The sequence below is a fragment of the Rutilus rutilus genome (genome assembly GCF_951802725.1).
Source record: "Rutilus rutilus genome assembly, chromosome: 2".
Classification (NCBI taxonomy): domain Eukaryota; kingdom Metazoa; phylum Chordata; class Actinopteri; order Cypriniformes; family Leuciscidae; genus Rutilus; species Rutilus rutilus.
The window spans coordinates 57047569-57069811 of NC_140210.1; the positions used below are offsets into that span (position 1 = coordinate 57047569).

At 39.7% G+C, this 22243-nt stretch overlaps 1 protein-coding gene across 2 annotated transcripts; it reads right to left on the reverse strand.

Annotated features, from left to right (window-relative positions):
* Nucleotides 1–896: 896 nt before the first annotated feature.
* LOC311286397 (B-cell receptor CD22-like) lies at nucleotides 897–6628 on the reverse strand. 2 transcript variants are annotated; one of them, XM_084402605.1, is made up of 8 exons: nucleotides 6452–6628; nucleotides 5986–6330; nucleotides 5206–5454; nucleotides 3486–3740; nucleotides 2254–2335; nucleotides 2058–2103; nucleotides 1797–1877; nucleotides 897–1651 (listed from the first exon to the last, which is right to left on the reverse strand). In XM_084402605.1, the coding sequence occupies exons 1-8, from the start codon at nucleotides 6543–6545 to the stop codon at nucleotides 1634–1636; spliced, it is 1170 nt and encodes a 389-aa protein (XP_084258731.1). In that variant the 5' UTR covers nucleotides 6546–6628; the 3' UTR covers nucleotides 897–1633. The 2 variants fall into 2 exon arrangements, with proteins under 2 accessions (XP_084258731.1, XP_084258730.1); XM_084402604.1 differs by lacking the exon at nucleotides 897–1651 and having other exon boundaries at nucleotides 1704–1877.
* Nucleotides 6629–22243: the final 15615 nt, after the last annotated feature.

Sequence of the window (22243 nt, forward strand, 5' to 3'; positions counted from 1 at the left end):
AGTCATGGATGGGTTTTGTAATGCGGTGGCACCCAGCATGCATTGCAGCTTTTCGTTTCTGCAATTCTGCGTTTTCTTTTCTTGTCATGTCTTTAGGTGTCTTTATGATACTATAGACTAAGATCTTGTACACAAATTAATTTTGAAGCACTCTTGTTTTTCACGTCTCCTTTTTAAAGCAATGTTTAAAAATAGGCCTATTTGATTATTACTATTTTTTATGATCTGAAATCCAATAAGTTTTGCTGTCATTGTCTTTTCTTATGTGAATACACATACCTCCGTTAAAATCTCAGAGAATAATTTAGTGTTTAATGACTTTTAATGTAAAGTGTGGGAAAAACAAAGATATATGTTTGTTTTATTAATACTGGTGAAACATGTTCTTCAGAGAAGTTGAGATTTATTCTGTTGCTCCTGGTTTGCTTCTTCACTTTCAATGTCGGTGTAAATCCAGGGCTTTTTTTAGAGTAATGTCAGAGTTATCAACAGGCCTCCCTCAACTAATATACAGTATCACTTACATTTTAAATTTGTTTCTCACACAAAGCTGTCGTATTGCTTCAGAATACTTGAAATATCACTCACCAATCATATGGACTTCCTCTATGGCACTTTGTGGAAATTATGAATTCAAATGGCAGATAAACCTTAATTTTAAAGAAAGTACACAAAATGTAGTTTACAAAAAACTATAATTTTCAGAAACGTGCTCCTTGAAACCCATTTTCAAAAGTTTTGCGTTTTCAGGCCCAGAACACTGTTGTTGTGTAAATGAACAGTGAAAAGGCATACAAAGATTTCAGTTTGAAAAAACTGCATCATGTAAAACTGCGTCATGTAAATGCCCCAAAAATGAATAGCTTTTTCTGCTGTTGTATGACAGAAGACTGTAAACTTGCAATATCAGATCTTTATTTTCTGCGTTGAAAATAAACAATGAGGATTAAAGTTAAACAAAACATCTTAAAACATCTAAGCTAAACAAACTATATGTAACAAAAACAATACACACAAATGATTACACACTTTTATATCAATTCACGATGCTTTTCAGGGCTCCACACAGGAGATACAGTGGATATAAAAAGTCTACACACTCCAGTTAAAACAGTGATGTAAAACATGAAACAAAGATAACTCAGAGCATTTGCACATTTAATGTAAAAAAATGACAACCAAAGATAAAAATAAAGAGCTTATACAAAACATCAACGGGTTCTCATTGTTGAAAGGATGGAATCGTGAATCAGTGTTTTTGCAAAATAAAAGATAGAGTTGGAAAATATTGCCATGTCAAGATGTGCCAAACTGATAAGACTCCCATCCAAACGCAGTCCTGTAATAAAGCCAAAAGATGATTCAACCAAGTATAAGATCAGGGGTGTGAACACTTATTTATGCCAAGTTTTTTTTAGCTTTATTTTTCCCCCTGAAATGTCACTGTTCTTTAGTGGCATTGCATTGGTTGTAATTGTTACATTAAATATGCAAAAGTTCTGATGTGATTTATCTTTTGTTTCAATTTCTACATAAAATAAATGCCTGTTTTAAAAGGGATGTGAAGACTTTCTATTTCCGCTGTACATAAAGGAATTTGCAAGCGGACATTTTTGTTGCTCTGTCCCAAACACTACGGCCTCATGTTAGGCTGAAAGAAAGAAACAATGAAGAGAAAAATAATGAGAGTAAGTGAATGAATATATAAGTAATATTTTTTTATCTTTGTTATATGCTTAATCTATAGACATTTGATATTCAGTGAATAGTGTGAAAAGCTCAGTTAAAACACTTACTGTTGCATTCTCATACACAGGTTCACTTAACTCATCACCAGAAGCTTCACGTCTGCTATAATCATTTCTGGACTGACTCATCTTTTCCATAAAAAAAAAAAAAAAAAAAAAAAAAAACAGAATAGAATAGAGAAAAAATGCATGAATAATGTCTTCCAACACCCACTTGATAAAAGTCATGACTACATTCAGGACTTCAATCTGAGTGCAGTTCATTTACCTGATTAGTAAACTACTGATAACCAAATTCATTTTTCTCACCTGAGATTTGAGTGTGTCGTTTCTCTTTTTCATCCGCTTGCTTACCCTTGAAAACCAATTAATGTGATGTGATCAGATTTTTATTTGGAAACCTTTCAGTTTAGTTTGTCTAAACTATGGGATAATATTTAGTGTACATTTTAAAAATATATATGTTAGTACAAGTAACTGCAGTCAAATATTGCAAACATCTTACCCAATTAGCACCATGGTAATGATCACTGCAGCTCCACAAACCACTCCAGTGGATATGTATAATATCACCAAACATCCTATAGCTAAGACAAAAAGTATAACATCCGAAAAGATTAATTTACTTCAATTTAGAGTGAGTAATTTAAAGTGATAAATTCACACAAAATTCAAAAACAAAAAACAAAAAAAACATTTGTCATCATTTACTCACCCTGAAGTTGTTCCAAACCTGTATGAATTTCTTTGTTATGCTGAACACAGAAGAAGATAGGGTGAAGAAGCTGGGTAACAACCAGATGACGGTAGCCACTGACTTCCATAGTATGTAAAAAAAGTAATGTTTGGTTACCCACCGTCTTCACTCTATCGTCTTCTGTGTTCAGCATAACAAAGAAATTCATACAGGTTTGATGTCACTGATAGGCGACACACAGACACTGTCCTGGTTAAAACTGCTTATTTCTCTGGATTTAAACATTCTTAGAAACATTTGGGATAATTTAAGTACACAAATCAACAAAATATATAACACTGTTCAAGTGGTTTTTGGATATTTTAACCACAAATCTTACATATTGTGCCTTTAAATTAAACAAGTCAGAACGAGACTGAGGATTTAGACTCCAACATCAGTCAGACGATGGATTTTGGTTGAAAATTAAAGTCTGGTTGACGTCTAAACCCAACGTTTGTTTGACGTCAAGCTCCAATGTCAGACAGACGTCGACTTTTGGTTGGAATAAACACACAAAAAAAGAAAAATGTGAAATGCATGGCAGTAGACTTATTACTAACCAGATTGATTTCATTTCTGTCATCTACAGTCCTTTTTGAAAATGAACAGAGGTTTAGATGTAAGTTTTTGGTTGAAAATGCTTTTTTTTTTACATACAAAATACAGTTACTGCAGTCCAAGAAAAATGTATGTTAAAAAGTCAACTAAAGCAAACACTGATCGCCATAATGGTGATTTCAAACCAAACTATTATTTTCAGTAAAAAATCAACAACAAAATCTCTATTAATTGTCAACAAGAACTTCTGTAGACGTCTGACAGAAATAAAGTCAGTCTGGTTATTAGACACTGAGACATTCCTGGGAGGGTCTAAAAATTATTACCAAACTTATTGTGGCAAAGATCATGAACCATTTTTTGTGCTACTAATATTTACTGATATCATAATAGACATTCTGGAATGTTCTAGAGCATCTTGTGTTTTATTGTAAACTCACACATGACGTTTAAAGTCACAGCATCAGAGTATTTCTCCCCATGTTCATTGATGGACTTGCACTTGTATTCTCCACTGTCATCAGAGCTGATCTTTGAGATGTTGTAGATTCTTCCAGATCCTACAATCGTTCCTCCTTTAATCCAGCTGATTTCTGCAGGAGGGTTTGAGTCACTGCTGCAACTCAGAGTCACTGAATCTCCCCCCACTATTACACCAGATGGACTCACCCCAACAAAAGTGTACTGTGGAGGATCTAGAAGAAAATGTGTTATTTTTAGTTATTTATTTTTTTGCAATTTAAAACAGTTTGTACTACAGTAGAGTTTGTTTAAGAAACCATGTCATCACACTGTTTGAACTCTTAATGACATTTATTTGAAATAAATATAAATCTACACAGCAAAATCCCCAGTGTTAAATTAACACTCCTCAGTGTACATATGTGTCGACACTACAGGGGGTAAAAATTAACACTGAAGCAGTGTTGAAGTTAATGAGATAATTAAGTGATTAATTAAGTCATGATTGGTCATTAGTGGTGACACCTGATGTTAATAAGCAGAATCACTGAAGGAAGGAGAAACAAGAAGAACAGAAAAAAGAGAAACACAAGAACTACAACTGACTTCCAGCCTTTACACATTATTGCACTTATTATTACCAGTATGATGTAATTTCTGTCATACTTCTACAAAAGTTCTTGAGATTCAACAGAAATTTAGACGGTAATGTTGTATGAAATTTTTCGTACCAAGTCACCATTATGGTGGTCAGTGTTTGCTTTAGTTGGGCTCTTGACCCTTTTCATTTTGTAATACTAGTTTTTCTCTGACTGTTCCAACTTTATAAAGCACATTTGTTACTGCAAGAGAAAACATGACCTGCTCACTGTATGTTGTGATGATGATATGATCATGTAGTGTCCTGATTCACTGATGTCATTCAGAGTCTAAAGCTTTGACTATATACTTGATGTCTCATTTTAGTATTTGTGATTTATAGTCCTGAGATTCTACAGTTTGAGATCCACGAACAATTTTGAAAATATGTTGTGCACAGACACTTTTGTGTTTAGACATACAGATAACAAGAATCAGCATATGAATCTCAACAATGGTGACAATAAACAAACTAGTGACAAACAGATCAACTCTGAACATCACAAGACAAGCTACTAAAGTCAGAACAAAACAATAGCAAAATAAAAGCAAACAATTCAGCTGCATAATTTATTCATGCTGCAATGCATGATGTGAGCCATGGGTGCATTTGATTGGTGGCTCCCATCATGCACTGCAACATGAAGCATTTGTGTGATTGTAACCATTGTTGAGTTTCATATGTAGTTTATTGATGTCTGTGTGTGATTTTAAATCCTTTAAATTTTTACAGCACTGTTGTAATTAGTAACTATAATGAAAAACTAATAAAGCATAATCAATTTGTAATGCTTGATGACAAGTGAATCAGGTCTCTACACAATTGTAAATTAGTCAACAAAACATAACCATCATGACCTGAACTGTGTTTTAGCTACTCGCGTGTTAGACCTATTTTATACCTGGCATTTTGTTTCTACTTTTATTTGTTTTAATTTTTTTTAAAAACTTCTTTGAGCTTATTTGCAATGGGAATAAGGAGAGGAATGAAGACACTCAACATCTTTATTGATTAAAATATATTATATATAATTAAAATTTGACTGAATTCATACTCACACATGACATTGAGATAAACAGCAGGAGAGATGTGAGTGTGTCCGTCTACAGCACAGCTATATCTGCCTAAATCCTCTCTTCTGACTGGATTGAGGATGAGTTTGTTACTGAATTTACTCTCAGTTAATATCTTCTGTGAGTTTCTGTACCAGATGAATGTTGCTCTGTCAGTCAGAGCGCAGCTGCTTTTACACGTCAGATTGACTGAATCTCCCTCTGTCACTCTCTCAGGAGTCTCGACCTGAAGATCTGAACACAACACCAGAGGTCAGTAAAGCCGGTTCCTTGATTAGTAGTAAATCACCATCACCTGCTTTCAGATGGAGCGGCATTTATTACAAAGAGCCGTAGTTAACTGACAAGCTGAGCCATATCGCATTCAGAGGTGGAAAGTCCAGGGGTCAGAAAGTAAAAGTCCTGCCATATGTTTATTCCACCCATGAACTCACACAGCAAAAACTCCAGTGTTAAATGAACTCTCCTGTGAGTTTTTTCTCCTGCTTGTTAACATTAGGTGTCTTCAATAATGGTCAATCATCACTCAATCAATCACTAAATGATCTCATTAACTTTAACACTCTTGAGTCTGGAGCCAAATAAACTCCCAGGAGAGTTCATTTAACACTGGAGTTTTTGCTGTGTGAGTTCATGGGTGGAATAAACATATGGCAGGACTTTTACTTTCTGACCCCTGGACTTTCCACCTCTGTATCTAGTGCAATACACTGATTATTATTCAACATAATGCACAGAAGAAGAGATAAACCTCATCAAAGTCACCTGTGACAGTAAGAGTCACTCCAGGTTTACCAGTCCATCTTCCTCCTGTTATATTAGTGATGAATCTGAAATAGTACATGTGTTCATCCTTCAGTGTCACATGACTCAGTCTGACGGTGCAGTTCTGCTGTTTATCTCCCAGATACTGAAGCCTCTGACTGTATTCAGGGTCCTCAGACAGATCTGGAGGCTCAACACCTGTTACAACGTGTTTGATCCAGAACGCTTTCATGATCTGATGTCCAGTAGGGTATGTGTAATTGCAGCTCATTATCACTGTTGAGTCATTTAATGCACAGATGCGTGAAGGACTGTAACTCACACCCCAATCACCACTAGAAACCCCTGAAACACAGAATTCAGGTGAACGAATTAGCTTTAGCTTGTGCATCAAAGATACTGGAAAAACATCTGTACGCAAATTGCAAAATCCTTTGAGAGTTTCTGAAGTGATCAAGCCACTCACCGTGAATCATGAGCAGAAAGATCATAGAAAGAGGAGCCATTCTTCTGACTGACATCAGCATAGCAACACCTACAACAAAAGCCCAGTGGCTCATTTATATTGTAATGAAGTTGTATTAATCTCTCATTGTATTCATAAATAAAAATGAGACACACCCCTACACACATATGCTGCAGCATTCTGAATCCCCACATAGCAACATTGTGTCGGCCCAGATCCGGCCCACATCTGGCACTTGTGGAAAGATGATCTGTTCCACATGCGGCGTGGAATGACGGCACTTGACTGGACCGCTCCTGTTTGCCAGATCTGGGCCACAAGCAGGCCATAGCAATGCCACATGTCAGCCAAGAGCAAAGAAATAAACTACAACTGGGCCTTATCTGAGCCACAGAATCTGTGTATATTAAATACAGAGTCATCTCAGGCTTAATAAGCCTGTTAACAAGCAGAATCACTGAAGGAAAGAAGAGAACAGAAAAAGAGACGAGCAGAAACACAAGAACTACAACTGACTTCAGACACAGCCTCAGATGAAATCCACTGAAGAGAAAAGAAGACATTAAATCTGTGAAGATCTCAGCAGAGGAGGATTAAACAACTCCACAAACAGCATTACCAGCTTCACTTATTACTAACCAGACTGACTTTATTTCTGTCAGACGTCTACAGAAGTTTTATTGAGAATTAACAGAGGTTTAACTCTAATGTTTCATTTGAAGTCACCATAACCGTGATCAGTGTTTCCATTAGTTGGGCTCTTAACTCTTATTATATTTTTTGTCTTTTTTTGTCAAGGGTCAAGAGCCCAAATAAAGACACTAATCACGATTCTGGTGACTTTAAATGAAACATTCAATGAATCGTCAACACCAAAACCTGTTAATTCTCAATAAGAGCTTCTGTAGAGTCTGACAGAAATAAAGTCAGTTTTACGACAGTGCAAGTCCACAGCGACTCTAGGGGTCAATGTTTGACAAAAACACAATTTCTACACAGTGTGCCTTTAAAGGGATACTTCAGGATTTAGCATTAAGCTTTGTGTTAGTAGCAAACCTTTAGTATTTTCGAATTACTGTGCTTTCCACCCTCATTTCCCCGAGATGAGAGATTTATGTATTTTTTGTCTGGAAAAAATCCTCAGATGACGCAAAAATCGTCATTTTGCGTCATCGGAGTATTTTTTGTCCAAGAGGCGAGAGACTACAGCCAGTAGGAGGAGCTGTCCTGCATGTTTTCAACCCGCCCATAAGGGGATCTCACTCACAGAATGTACACATAGTTCAGCCGTCTTTCTTTGGAAGCTAAGCTAGCAGGCTCTTGTTCTGTGGAGAAAGCTGAGTAGTAGGGGTAACCATCCTCTTTTTCCCGGACATGTCCGGCCGTCAAGATCGTCCACAATGTCCGGGATTTGGCTTTTGCTTTCTGCAGTCGCCATTCATTGTTTACATCACAGGTGTCAGACTCAGTTCCTGGAGGGCCACAGCCCTATACAGTTTTGTTCCAACCCTGCTTCAACACACACTCACCTGCAGTTTTCACAAGCCTGAAGGACTTGATTAGCTGATCAGGTGTGTTTAATTAGGGTTGAAGCTAAACTCTGCAGGGCTGTGGCCCTCCAGGAACTGAGTTTGACACCCCTGGTTTACATGCTCACCTTTTGCTTCAATCTAACTGAATTCATTCCGATTGGTGAATCTGAATGTAGTGTTTACTTGAACGCTAAACAAGTGATCGGTTGATGTGCTTTTAAACATTGCTAAGAAAATTCCCGCTCCTCCGTGAGAGATACGAGACCGGTGCGTCTCACAGGTGTCGCTCATCAGTAATCACACCACCGGCCTCACATCGTTCTCCCACGGCCCTCAGTCTCGTCCTGCTCGCCACAGTAAACATAATGAATGGCAACTGTAGAACGCAAAAGCCAAATCCCGGACATTTTGGGCGATCTCGAAATCCCAGGCAGACTCGTCTCGGAGACTCACTAGTAGCCTAGTCTTGTTGTTTTAAACTGCGCTCTCTTACCGGTAGGCATGGCTTGGGAGTGGCCTCCTAGGGCAGCGAAGCAAGTGCATTCTGGGAATTGTTGTCTTTCATTCACATAAGCCAAAAATAAATTTTCTGGCTTTTCTCAGTCTAGAAAGCTCCAAATTCAAAATTAATTTCACATTTCTTCTAGATAAATGACCCATTTTAAATACACATTCATCTTTCCAGAGGTGAAGTATCCCTTTAAGTATCTCATTAACTTTAACACTGCTTTAGAGTTATTTTAACTCTCTACAGTGTGGGACCAAATGTACTCTGAGTTCATTTAACTGGGGATTTTGCTGTATGGAGGCAGGCCCGGTTCTATGGAGGTTCTAGAGGGTGTTAAGCACCCTCCATTGAAAGCAAGAGCACCCTGAGTTGATACTGTAATATTATTATACTGGCTAAACCCTCCCCTCGGACAGCACGCCAAATACGCATATACTTTACTCTAACTAGATGTACCGCATCGCGGTACAAAATATGACCGCCGCTCAGGCCTGCACTGGCTTTCCACAAAAATAAATGACGTGGAGTAATTTGGCTGTATTGCGTGTTTATGTATATACCTAAAAAAAGTAATAGTATGTGCATGTCTGTCTGTGTGTGTGTGTGTGTGTGTGTGTGTGTGTCTGTGTGTGTCTGTGTGTGTCTGTGCGTGTATGTATGTGTGCGTACATGTGTGCGCGTGTGTGTTTGTGTGTGTGTGTCTGTGCATGTGGATTTGTATGTGTGTGTATGGGTGTGTGTCTGTGCGTGTGGATGTCACTGTGTGTGCATGCTTGCGTTTGTTTGTATTCCTGCATGTGTGTGTGTGACAGTATCATCCTAAACCAGCAACCCTTCGCTCAACAGCACCATCTACAGGCCGATGAGTGTACAGTCACTAAATGTGCACATAAATGAATTTATTTTACCCCCCCCCCCCCCATGGATGAAATTCTACAAAACTTAGCAGAGGATACCCCCAGAGGATGTCAAGTTAATCATACACATGAAATATGGTGCAGTTCTGAACATCTCCACTGAAGATAGGGGCGATTAAAGCAGAATAATATTGCATTTTCATTTTTTATGGGAGGGGCGCAAATCACAAATGAGTGATTATGGGCTAGGTTGATGTGGGCCCTTAAGAGCAACATACCATAAAAATGTCTTCATCCTCGGTGCCACGGTTCAGGTAGTTATTTAGGAAAAACTGAATTTTTTGGGGTTTGGGGGGGGCCCAGCGCGGGGGGGGGGGAGTGGCCCCCGGGGACCAAACGAAATTTTTCCGTAAAAGTCTAGTAGACCAACATACCATAAAAATGTCTTCATCCTCGGTGCCACGGTTCAGGTAGTTATTTAGGAAAAACTGCATTTTTTGGGGTTTGGGGGGGCCCAGCGCGGGGGGGGAGTGGCCCCCGGGGACAAAACGAAATTTTTTCGTAGAAGTCTAGTGGGGCTACATGCCCACCAAATTTCATGTTCCCCGGTGCTTCGGTGTCCCTGGTATCGTTGACGAAAAATTTACGGGGGCCCCAGCGTGGGGGGGGGAGTGGCCCCCAGGGACCAAACGAAATTTTTCCGTAAAAGTCTAGTAGACGAACATACCATAAAAATTTCTTCATCCTCGGTGCCATGGTTCAGGTAGTTATTTAGGAAAAACTGAATTTTTTTGGGTTAAGGGGGGCCCAGCGCGGGGGGGGGAGTGGCCCCCGGGGACCAAACGAAATTTTTCCATAGAAGTCTAGTGGGGCTACATGCCCACCAAATTTCATGTTCCCCGGTGTTTCGGTGTCCCTGGTATCGTTGACGAAAAATTTACGGGGGCCCCAGCGCGGGGGGGGAAGTGGCCTCCGGGGACCAAACGAAATTTTTCCGTAAAAGTCTAGTAGACCAACATACCATAAAAATTTCTTCATCCTCGGTGCCACGGTTCAGGTAGTTATTTAGGAAAAACTGCTTTTTTGGGGGTTTGGGGGGGCCCAGCGCGGGGGGGGGGAGTGGCCCCCGGGGACCAAACGAAATTTTTCCTTAGAAGTCTAGTGGGGCTACATGCCCACCAAATTTCATGTTCCCCGGTGTTTCGGTGTCCCTGGTATGGTTGACGAAAAATTTACGGGGGCCCCAGCGCGGGGGGGGGGAGTGGCCCCCGGGGACCAAATGAAATTTTTCCGTAAAAGTCTAGTAGACCAACATACCACAAAAATTTCTTCATCCTCGGTGCCACGGTTCAGGTAGTTATTTAGGAAAAACTGCATTTTTTTGGGTTTGGGGGGGCCCAGCACGGGGGGGGAGTGGCCCCCGGGGACCAAACGAAATTTTTCCTTAGAAGTCTAGTGGGGCTACATGCCCACCAAATTTCATGTTCCCCGGTGTTTCGGTGTCCCTGGTATCGTTGACGAAAAATTTAAGGGGGCCCCAGCGCGGGGGGGGGGAGTGGCCCCCGGGGACCAAACAAAATTTTTCCGTAAAAGTCTAGTAGACCAACATACCATAAAAATTTCTTCATCCTCGGTGCCACGGTTCAGGTAGTTATTTAGGAAAAACTGCATTTTTGGGGGTTTGGGGGGGCCCAGCGCGGGGGGGGAGTGGCCCCCGGGGACCAAACGAAATTTTTCCTTAGAAGCCTAGTGGGGCTACATGCCCACCAAATTTCATGTTCCCCGGTGTTTCGGTGTCCCTGGTATCGTTGACGAAAAATTTAAGGGGGCCCCAGCGCGGGGGGGGGAAGTGGCCCCCGGGGACCAAACGAAATTTTTCCGTAAAAGTCTAGTAGACCAACATACCATAAAAATTTCTTCATCCTCTGTGCCACGGTTCAGGTAGTTATTTAGGAAAAACTGCATTTTTTGGGGTTTGGGGGGGCCCAGCGCGGGGGGGGTGGCCCCCGGGGACCAAACGAAATTTTTCCTTAGAAGTCTAGTGGGGCTACATGCCCACCAAATTTCATGTTCCCCGGTGCTTCGGTGTCCCTGGTATCGTTGACGAAAAATTCAGTAAGGTGACGAAAAAAAAAAAAAAAAAAACTTTGACAATCCCTATATGACCGCTTTCGCTAGCTACGCTAGCGGCGGTCATAATTATAAGTAAGTGCGAACTTGTGAATTTTTATTTAAAGGGCGCATTAGTAATATGCGCCTAGGCGGGTCCACAACACGTGTACTCTGCTTATTACACACACACACTCTGCTTATTACACACACAGGGACACACAGCAGCACACAAACGTGCCAAATATTACAAATAAAAGCATTACAATGTAAACGATTAATATTGTGTACATAAAGATTTGGGGCCCTATTTTAACTTTTGACTTTGTAATGTAGTGGTCAGTTTACTGAAATGAAGCCGCTTCAATGACGTGACAAATGAATGGAGGACTCAGCCTTCGAAATGAGAAATAGATAAAGTCTGAAGTGAGCTATTTTAACGATCTGAAACGCAAATATCAAGCGCGAAATGCAAGTAACTTTGTGGGCGGATCTCGCATATCTAAAATGGGTTTATCTGAAGTAGCTTCATTATTCATAGGTGTGGTTTGGGCGTAACGTGAAATAAACCAATCAGAGCGTTATCTCACATTCCCTTTAAGAGCAGGCGCGCTTGTTCCATGGCGGATTGCTATTATAACGGCGGATTTGCCAGGCGGACACCAGCAGCGGTTCACAGCCGAGGAGACCGACGTTCACGTCAGGGCCGTAAAACACAGAGAAGTGACATTGGGGATGGAGAAACACACCCAAATTAACTTCGGTTAAACAGGCGTATGATAATTTGGGTCAATGTGTAAGCTAGATGTATGCTTTTATAATAAACTGTCTATCTATCTATCTATCTATCTATCTATTGTAATAATGTATGATTTGTAAAAATGAAAACTGCTGCTTCTGTGTAGATGAGAGAATCAAAGTGTATGCACGTTGTGCACACGCTACATTGATTATGGCCAAGCATGCACCCTTAAAATAGCATATGAATAACATGCGCAACACGCCACTGACTTTAAACTAGGTTTCTCCTGGTCAGTGGCGGAATTGTTTTCTAAACCTGCAAAATAGCATGAGGGAACGTTTGCACCGGAACACGCCTCCTCTTTGTGCTGAACCGCCCCGGGGAGCGCAAATGTATTTCCTAGTTTACCAATGTGCGTCTGTGGAGGGAAAAGTCCGCTGTGCGCAGGTGCAAAATAGGAATGATACATGCGTCGGTGTACAAAGTCAATTGCGCTGGGTGCAAGATAGGGCCCATGGTGAATCCGGCTTGTACCGTAGATGGTCAGAGCTTTAACCAAGCGCACAAGCAGATCCGTTTGCTCTCTGGAGAAGCAGTTAGTCTTTCCGCTTGCAAATTCCGTCATGTAAATAGCGAATCCACCATGGCGTGAGTGCAACTGGCTTTTAAAGGGAATGGGAGACGAGACTCTGGTTGGTTTATTTCACATACGCACAACACACACCCATTGCTCATTATAAGAATAGAGACAAAACACACCCATTGCTCATTAAGAGAATAGAGACAACCCTTTTAGACCCTGCGCCGGGAGCGCCGGCCATTTTTCCCATCGTTAAACTAGCAAAAGTGGATTCAGAAAGGCCATAAGTGCACTTGCGCCCTGAGCTTTAGACCATGCACTTAGATCGTTACAATAGAGCCCTACCACTGTGGGCCGTATTTCCTTGCTTTAAACTGCAATTATAGTTGGCTTGTGGGTGTCACTATTTATTAATTCCGCTTAGGCTAATCTTCTGCTTTTGCTTGTTTGCTAATCCAGCTTTATAATAAACATGGCAATTTACACAATGAATATTGTTGGCTATGTGATGAATTGCTTTTGTTGCTCTATTGTAGTTCATTTAGGATAAAAGCATCTGCTAAATGCATAAATGTCCATTTAAATGTAAATATTATAGTTAGTACAGTTAGTTTGTCTGTTTAGTGTTTATTGCGGTTTAGTCCGACTCATTGCAACTGTTGGTTAACCCTCTGGGGTCGGCAAACGCGCCCGCGCGTTTTGCTGGATTTTCTTCACATTGTAGCACAATAAACTTAAATTACTCCGTCATTTATGGTCATACAGAAAAAAGAAATATAAAAAAAATCTGTGATATTTCTACTTTTGTATGTGTCCACTTACAATCAAATCAAAACATTGTGCTTTTGTAAAATAAAGAAAATAAACAGGGTGTGCGTTCTGCCTCTCCGTCGCGGTGAACTTTTTTTTCTTGAGCACGTCTATTAACTGAAACAAAACTCAGCGAATACTTGTCACACATTTATGAGCCATATACCTTTATAAACATTTAAGTGTGTACTTTTAAATGATCGGATTCAAACTGAAAACAAATATTCTCTGTTTAAGTAATTTGTATAAAACCAAAAAGATGTCCAGCTTTCTCAAACGCTTGCTCGTTATTTTTAATTTGACCACGCCCACGCGCGCAAAAGAGATTCACATGCAAATCTCCACATGGAACGCGAACGCGCTCATTACCTCAAAAACAAAGCACGAAAAAACTTCACAAGTCTCTGCTTTTCGTCGAGTTTGAAAGACGCGCCGTGAGCTTACGTTGGATTTACCACAGAAGAAGAAGAACGCGATTTGAAGACAAGAAAGATGTAAGGTAAGAAATTCTTAATTATCAGTTTGTTATTGTTGCATAAATTTCACATTGCAGTTGAACTGTTGCTAGATATATGGTGAATATTATCATATTTAGACCCGTGTTTACTGTTACTGTGTTTGTGGATATCTGCTCAAACGTAGATATGTATATGGTAACCATAATGTTTCATATTTTGGAGCGCGATCGCGTTTGAAAAGCAAAACGCACCAAACATTAAGCTTTATGTTTTTACTATTATCTCATTTCATATCATCATAACGAATGGAAACATTTGAAGTAACATATGATAATCAATATATTTTTCTCTAGCTTAGTTGTTACTGAAATCTTTTGGAAGATTTATATGCTGCTATAGGTTATTGTTATTATTATTTTATGCAGCACTGTGCACAGCCTATGCTTACAAGGCACAACAAACCTGGTGTTCATTATATTATATATTGTTGGAAACATTTGTGTGTGTGTGTATTCTGTGAATTTTAAAAAGTAATTTTAACCAGAAAAATCTAAAATTTATTCCCAAAATCGTGCAGGCCTTTCTCTTGATATCAGTATGTTCACTTTTTTTTTTTTTTTTTCTTCAGGGCCCAGATGCCACTGAGTCCTGCTGACTTCAACATTCACATGAGTCTCTGGAACATGAACATGGTAAAGTGAAAATCAAACACCTTGGAAATGAAAGGTATGTACAATGTTTTTAGGAATGGCACAAAGGTCTCTGTCTTTGGATCATTGTTTTCAATAAGTGCTTTTTTGTCATTTGTTTTGTATCTTTGGATTATGTTGTGTTGTAAATAAATCCAGACAATCTAAAAGCCATTCTTTTTTTTAAATCTCCTCATTCTTTGTGCAAGGTTGCTCAGAATGACAGGGCCTGATAGCTCCTAATCGGGCCGTTAGGGGAGGGTCTTTGTCTTTCTCAGGTGTGAAAAGCTTACATATTAATGATGTGATCACACCTCCTGCATAGAGCTTTCTCACACAAAACACGTCTTACAAATTTTAAATCAATATATATTCTTATCTGAATGAGCAGTCAGGGTGATTTTCACATAGTTTTGGAGCAAATATTCTAGGCTACGTGATACAATTTTCAAAAGTCTTGTGAAGAAATAATCAGTATGGGTTTCATGACCTTATTTCAGTGAGAATTATTTTTTGTATTTTCACAAACCACGCATAAATGTCATTATCTCAAAACTACAAACTTTTACACACATGCTGCTGATATATTATTGTAGCAGAGTTTGTGCTGAATACAGTGTAATCAGACTTTAGCCATGAAAATGTCACAAGTAACAGAAATAAGCACAAATGTCAGAGCATGTCAGAACACCTCCAGGGCCCAGAAAACAGCTCAGACCCCAGAGGGTTAAACTAGTTCATAGCACACATGCTGCTAACTTCCTCTTTGGCCAGTGAAAATCAAGCACCATCTACAACACTGAGACTGTGTGGAGAATAACCTACTCCAAAAACAACCAAAAAGAAAATAATTAAGAAACATTAAATTAATTTTATCAGTCCTGGCTTTCCTAAATAGCACATTTAATTTTAAATGATGGTTTATGCTATCCAGGGGTTTAAAAGTTGGACTACCAGCGTAGTCTTTCTGGTGAAACCAAGATCGTGTTTCTGGTTAAGCAAAAGTAAAAGCCTGATAGTGACACCAACATCTAAAATACAACATATCCTGGTCTTTGCAGCAGGTTCTTATCCATTACAAAATCATGTTAAATATAAATCGACAACATTTAACTTAAAAATCAGACCAAATGGTAAATATATAGTTCCTGTCTTCATACACACACACCAGGACTAGTCATGCATTAAGTTCTGTAAACATTTCTGAAGTCTTGGGGATAAAAGTCGTTGTACAATATCGCTGTTATTGCTGATTTGAACAGATGTTACAAGACATAACAATGCTGGAATTTGAACTTGGAAGGCAGAATTTTTTTTATTGAATACAAAACCATCTTGATATTTGATGACTTTAAACCTTATAGTTACTGAGATACAGCCATGTGTCCACTTCCTGAAAACTAGCCCCAATATCCCCTACACACACATACACACACACACACACACACACACACACACACACACACACACACACACAACATATCTGAGAATAATTTAGAATGATTGGTAAACCATGCTCTTACCCGTTTCACCAACAATCATGATCAGTTAACACACTAAAAATGAGCAGGGTGTGACAGATATTGGGGTTTTCACACTATGAATGACACATGATTAACACATTTAAAAAAAAAGACATGGCCCACAGCATTTAGCAGAAGAGTTTAAACAAGGCAAAAGGTCATCACAGATGCAACGTTAGACTAAAAAAGTTCAACTGAGAGAAATTTTACATCAGTACGCAGAAATTCTCATTTTGTTTTCAAACTTGATGCAGATTTAATCAGTAAATTATTGATTATGCATTTCATATACTTTGACTAATTAAAAAGAACATGAACTATAATAACATCAGAAGTAGTGATGGGGACGAGACCGCCTATGCCGAGTCCGAGTCAAGACCGAGTCTTTGAAGGGTCGAGTCCGAGTCGAGACCGAGTCCGTTGGTTTTCAAATTCAGTCGAGTCCGAGTCAAGACCGAGTCTTTGAAGGGTCGAGTCCGAGTCGAGACCGAGTCTTTGAAGGGTCGAGTCCGAGTCGAGACCGAGTCCGTTGGTTAACATGGGAGGATTTGAACTTGAAACACGGAGTGTACTGACGCCTTTCCGTGGTTAAAACAACATTGCTTCTTATGTTTGTTCATGTTTATTTGAGGCTATAAATTAACTAGAAGGAAGAGATGATCGGTTCACGAGCAGCTTTAACTGATTCTCTACAGCGATCTGTCACTACACATTTAAGAGCCACAAAACGGTATTTATTGTTTAAATTTCTTTTAAAAAATGACCAAGTTTGAAAGGCGAGACTTTGTTTAATATGTTTAATATCAAAAGTAACCGAAAAGTAACCTGGTCTGTCCTGTCTGTCAGCGTGTTGTCAGTCTCCTCTCTGCTCCGCGATGTATTTTTCACTGCGTGAGAACATGGTGTGGCGTGAGTCAGAACGGTGTAGCTTGTCGGACATAGCGACAGTAACTAAGGGGGGCGGGTCTTTGCGAACAGTCAATTAAAATTTTCTAGTGGTATGTATTCTAGTGGACTAGTGATGGGACGAGACCGCCTATGCCGAGTCCGAGTCAAGACCGAGTCTTTGAAGGGTCGAGTCCGAGTCAAGACCGAGTCTTTGTAAGAACAAGTCCGAGTCGAGTCCGAGAAAGCAGAAATCGGTCTCGAGACCGGACTCGAGTCCGAGACCGGACTCGAGTACTACATCACTAATCAGAAGTAATAAAATGAACAATAATAACATCAGAAATTAACAGAGTAATAGAACAGAAGTTGTTTCCTCGTGTCTAATATTTTTATCATATGAGAACTACTCTACAGTAGTTAAAAAAACTACTTTTTACTCTGACAGCAGAAGAGGTGTGAAAACCAAATGTGTTCAGCTTCACATTAGCATATCAAGTGCTAACTGATCTGATCGTCTTGCTAAAAACACTGCATAAAATAACATATTTACACATTTTCAACATTTACTCTCACAATTCAGCCCTGTGCAAAGTGAAGTGAAAGTCCTGTTAAATTGTTACTTGATTAAAACATGATATTTCAAAATGAAAACATCAAGTGAAGTCAAAGAGTAACCGTTTCATGTCCATTTAACACTAAGCAATCACATTTGAACCAGAAACCTGATAATATGGTGTTAAATCAAAATTGATTGTTTAAATAAAGTAAATAATGTGAAATGTAGAGGTAGGTGGAACACCTGCTAGGCATTGCTGCCGGTCGTACCTCCTCCGGTGCCCACGGGTCAGCTGCAGGGTCATCAGCCAGGAACCACCATTCACCAACGTTTCGCTCCTTTAATCCTGGAACGTCTCCTGGTGACGGAGCAGTGACGTCTCCCTGTCACCCCCTGCAGCTGACAGGTGTTACCCTCTGCGGCTGTTGTCGGGGTTAGTTGTTCTTTCCCCAGCTCTTGTCTTTCCTCCTCAGCCAGAGCCAAAAGCTCCCCTTCTTGTCCTCCTCCACTAGCTCTTTGGTTGCCTTCTTCATGTTCCCTCCGGTCACTCCTACGTCCCTCAGAAGTCGTGTGGTTGACAGCCCCACGTAGCCTTTGCACCAACCTCCACTGGATGGTGGTCTTCCAGCCAGCCTCCCGGCACGCAGCAGCCAGCTCTCAGTACTGGGCCTTCTTGCCTTCGTAGGCGGCCTCCATCCCCTCCTCCACTGGTATTGTGAACTTAATGAGGAGCACGGATTTTGCCTTGGTAGACCACACCACTATTTGGTGTGTGCCGAAAAGTGAAGGCTTGTATGCCGAAACGCTTTGGAGTGTTTTAAAGGTTTAAAGATGACCAAGCCATAACAATAAGAATTTTTGCTACAAATGATTATTCCATCCAAAGAGCACCTCAAGCTAACATTCTGAGTCCTGGAAGCGCTCCTCTACAGACATTTGGTAAATCTTACATGCACTTGGGACATGCTTTAAGGAGCAGCTCCACAGTTTTCTGTGTTGGACTATTTTTTGACTTGTCACATCATTTTCTTACTCCCTTGAAGAGGGACAACGGATTATCACAAAAACTTCACTGTTGGATGATTTCCCAGACGGAGAGTTACCCAAAGCTGATCTCCACAGAACCTACAAAGAACTGAGGCACCTATTAGAGAAAGACACACGACTCCACCTTAATTCAGTCACTTTGTCAGACTACTGGAGAAAAGGATATACCTCCAGGGGCCGATTAATAAATTCCCAGCCTATGGAGGAGATGACAAAAGGGACTTCAGAAACAGGTGGGAAGCCATTCTCAACAAGTGCTCATCTGATTTGATGTTACTTCTTACAGAAGAGTCGAATAAAGACAGAGAAGAAATGAAGAAAGAAATCACTGAGGTGAAAAAGATAGTAGCACAACATTCAAATAACACCTCTATACAAGAATTTGAAGACAAACTTAAGACAGACCTCATGAAATTCACCCAAAGCCGCAAAGAAGATAAAATACGTAAGTTTAAGAGGGATGCTACAGACTACAAGGAGGGCAGTGACTACAGGTGGAAAAAGCGAATTCCTTGGAGCACAGTTGGAGGCCCATCAGCGAGACCAAGATCTAGAACAGTCTCGTTCAACTTTTCCAGCAGTGAAGATGACGTAAGCTCAATGCCTGCTACACCTCGGGAGGCTTTTTTGAGCACCCAACCCACCCCAGTTAAAGAGGGAGTGGATCGGGGCGAGGACGTGGAAACGGTCAAGGAACAGGAGCAAAAGCAAAGGAAGAGGAGACCGCGGAGAGGCAGAAAGAAACTGGGAACCAAGATGGACACGGAGCAGAACCCGACACGAGCCGTGATCAACATTTTTGGCAAAGCTCTGTCGGAGGAGAGCATCCAAGTCCTTTCAAAAGGGTTGTCTTTTGCACCAACCTATACTCTGCAAAGGAATTCAACACAAATACCTCTTCCGCTTCTACAGGAATCTACACCTCAAGACCTGGTACAAGCCACAGGCCACACCTGCAAGCTCCATAGACACAGGTGAGGTCAGACAGTCTCTTTTCCCCATAGGCGGGTTTTTCAACTTTCTGCCCACTGGTTCAGAATACAGCATTAAATACATTTGCTAAAAATGTGAATTATGATATTGAAAATTTGTTTAAGCATAAAAGATCACCCAGGCAGAGTAATCTGTCTCACACTGAAGAGAAGGCTTTGGAAATACTATCCAAAGACAGTGATCTAGTAATTAAAAATGCAGATAAAGGTGGAACTATAGTAATTTGGGGAAAGGACATGTATATGACATGTTAAACAACACAGTTTTATCAACCATTGACATTTAACCCTATTGAGTCTCTTAAAGAGGAACTGAGACAACTACTAAATGTGGCCAAAGACAACGACTGGATTTCTGAATCTGAACTTGGTTTTCTGTGGAATGAAAACCCAAGAGTGTCCATTATTCTACATGCTAATCCACAAGTGTGTTGATAACCCTCCAGGGAGACCTGTTATCTCTGGTAATGACAGTCTTCCAAAAGCTTCCACCACCCTAAGTGGTTGAAGGAAAAGGTTCCTTATGGGCAATTCCAGAGAGTCAGGAGAATTTGTGACCAAGACAATTCATTTGAGTGTAAAGAGATGACGTCACGTTTTAAGGAACGGGGTTATAAAAGCACAACTCTCCAGAAAGCATATCACGGCCAAATTTATAAACAGGGCATCACTTCTACAAAGAAATCCACCAAAGCTAACAAAAGACAGACCCATTTTTGTCACTTCGTATAGTACAGAGGCAGAACAAATTAAGAGAATAATAAGAAAAAATTGGGGTATTATTGAAAGTGATGATGTGCTTTGGCCAGCTGTTTCTTGAGCCACCTCTGGTCACTTTCAGGAGATGTCCTACAATTCGAGATAAACTGGTCCCGAGCCATTTGAAACCAGAAGGCCAACAAACATGGTTGGGATCTAAGCCCAAAGGGTCTTACAAATGTCAACACTGCAATCGTTGTACAAATGTATTACAGACTAAAACCTGTATTTGTTATATATATATATATATATATATATATATATATATATATATATATATATATATATATATATATGATTTCCCTGAAAATAATGCACACCTTAGAACGTTCGTCAACCAATCAGATTCAAGCATTCAACGGCCCTGTAGTATATATATATATATATATATCTCCAGATTAATGTTGTGTTTCAAAGAAGACTCAAGTATTGCTTGAAGTTAAACCTGCCTTCTAGTAGGTTTAATTTAAGCCTCAATTTGGTCCTGGAGGAGCTTAAACTCTGGACAAGACCAGAAGTTTAGGACTAGATAAAGCATGACAGGTAAAGCAGATTTCTGTAAATCTGGTTTAAAGGGCTATTCCAGGAAACCGCCCCATATTCCCAGCACCTTGATGTCAAATTGGTCAAAAATGAAAGTCATATTGACGTCAAAGTGTTGATGTCAATTTGACGTCAAGAGTTTGACCTCTGCTGATGTCATTTTGCCAAACAAAAAGGTGAAACGCATGGCCGTACACTTATTACCAGCTTCACTTAAAACTAACCAGATTTACTTTATATAATTTCCATTTTTATGAAATCATTAAAATTTTGTATTTTAAAGTCACCATGATGGCGTTTGCTTTAGTTGTGCTCTTGACCCTTCACTTTTTAATATAAAAGTTCTCTGGCTGCTATACTTGTTATAGGCAAAATAGTCATGAGAAGATAAGGTCAGGGGATGTTGGCTGTTTATAGATGATGACGACAATATCATCATGCCTGATTCCCTAATCGTGTTCAGTGTCTAATGTTTTGATTATATAGAATTTATGGTTTTTATGATGTATTACAATATAATCTATTTAATTTTGCAGCATTAGAGCAATGTTGTTTATCGAAGACTATAATGGATTTTAAAAACATTTAGTGCATTAAACATTTTCCTCTACATTATTACTTAGCCATCAAGAATCAGTGTATGACTCTCAACAATGGTGACAATCAATGAAATGCTTCATGCCGCAGTGCATGCTGGGTACCACCAATCAAAACTCACCAAAATCTCCCAGCATGCATTGCAGCTTTAATAAATTATGCACCTGGAGTTGATCTGATTATCTGGATATTTTGTTCGATTGTCACCATTGTTGAGATTCATACGCTGTTTCTTGATGTCTGTGTGCGTCTAAGTAATGCCATAGATGACAGGGTTTTGTGCACTAAATAGTTTTTAAAAACCAAGTACATTATTTGATAAACTAAACTGCTAGACATGCTCTAGAATCAAATGACTTCTGTTATGAATAAAACAGTTTTGAAACCGCAAGTCCTATATAATCAGAACATAAGACACTGAATAAGATCAGGGCTTCAGGCATTTACATGATGATATCATCATCATCATCATCATCATCATCAATAAACAGCCAACATCACCTGATCTCATTTTCTCATGGCTTTTTTAGCTACAACAACTGAGCTTTATAAACACACAATTATAGCAGCCAGAGAAAATTTAATATTAAGAAGTCAAGGGT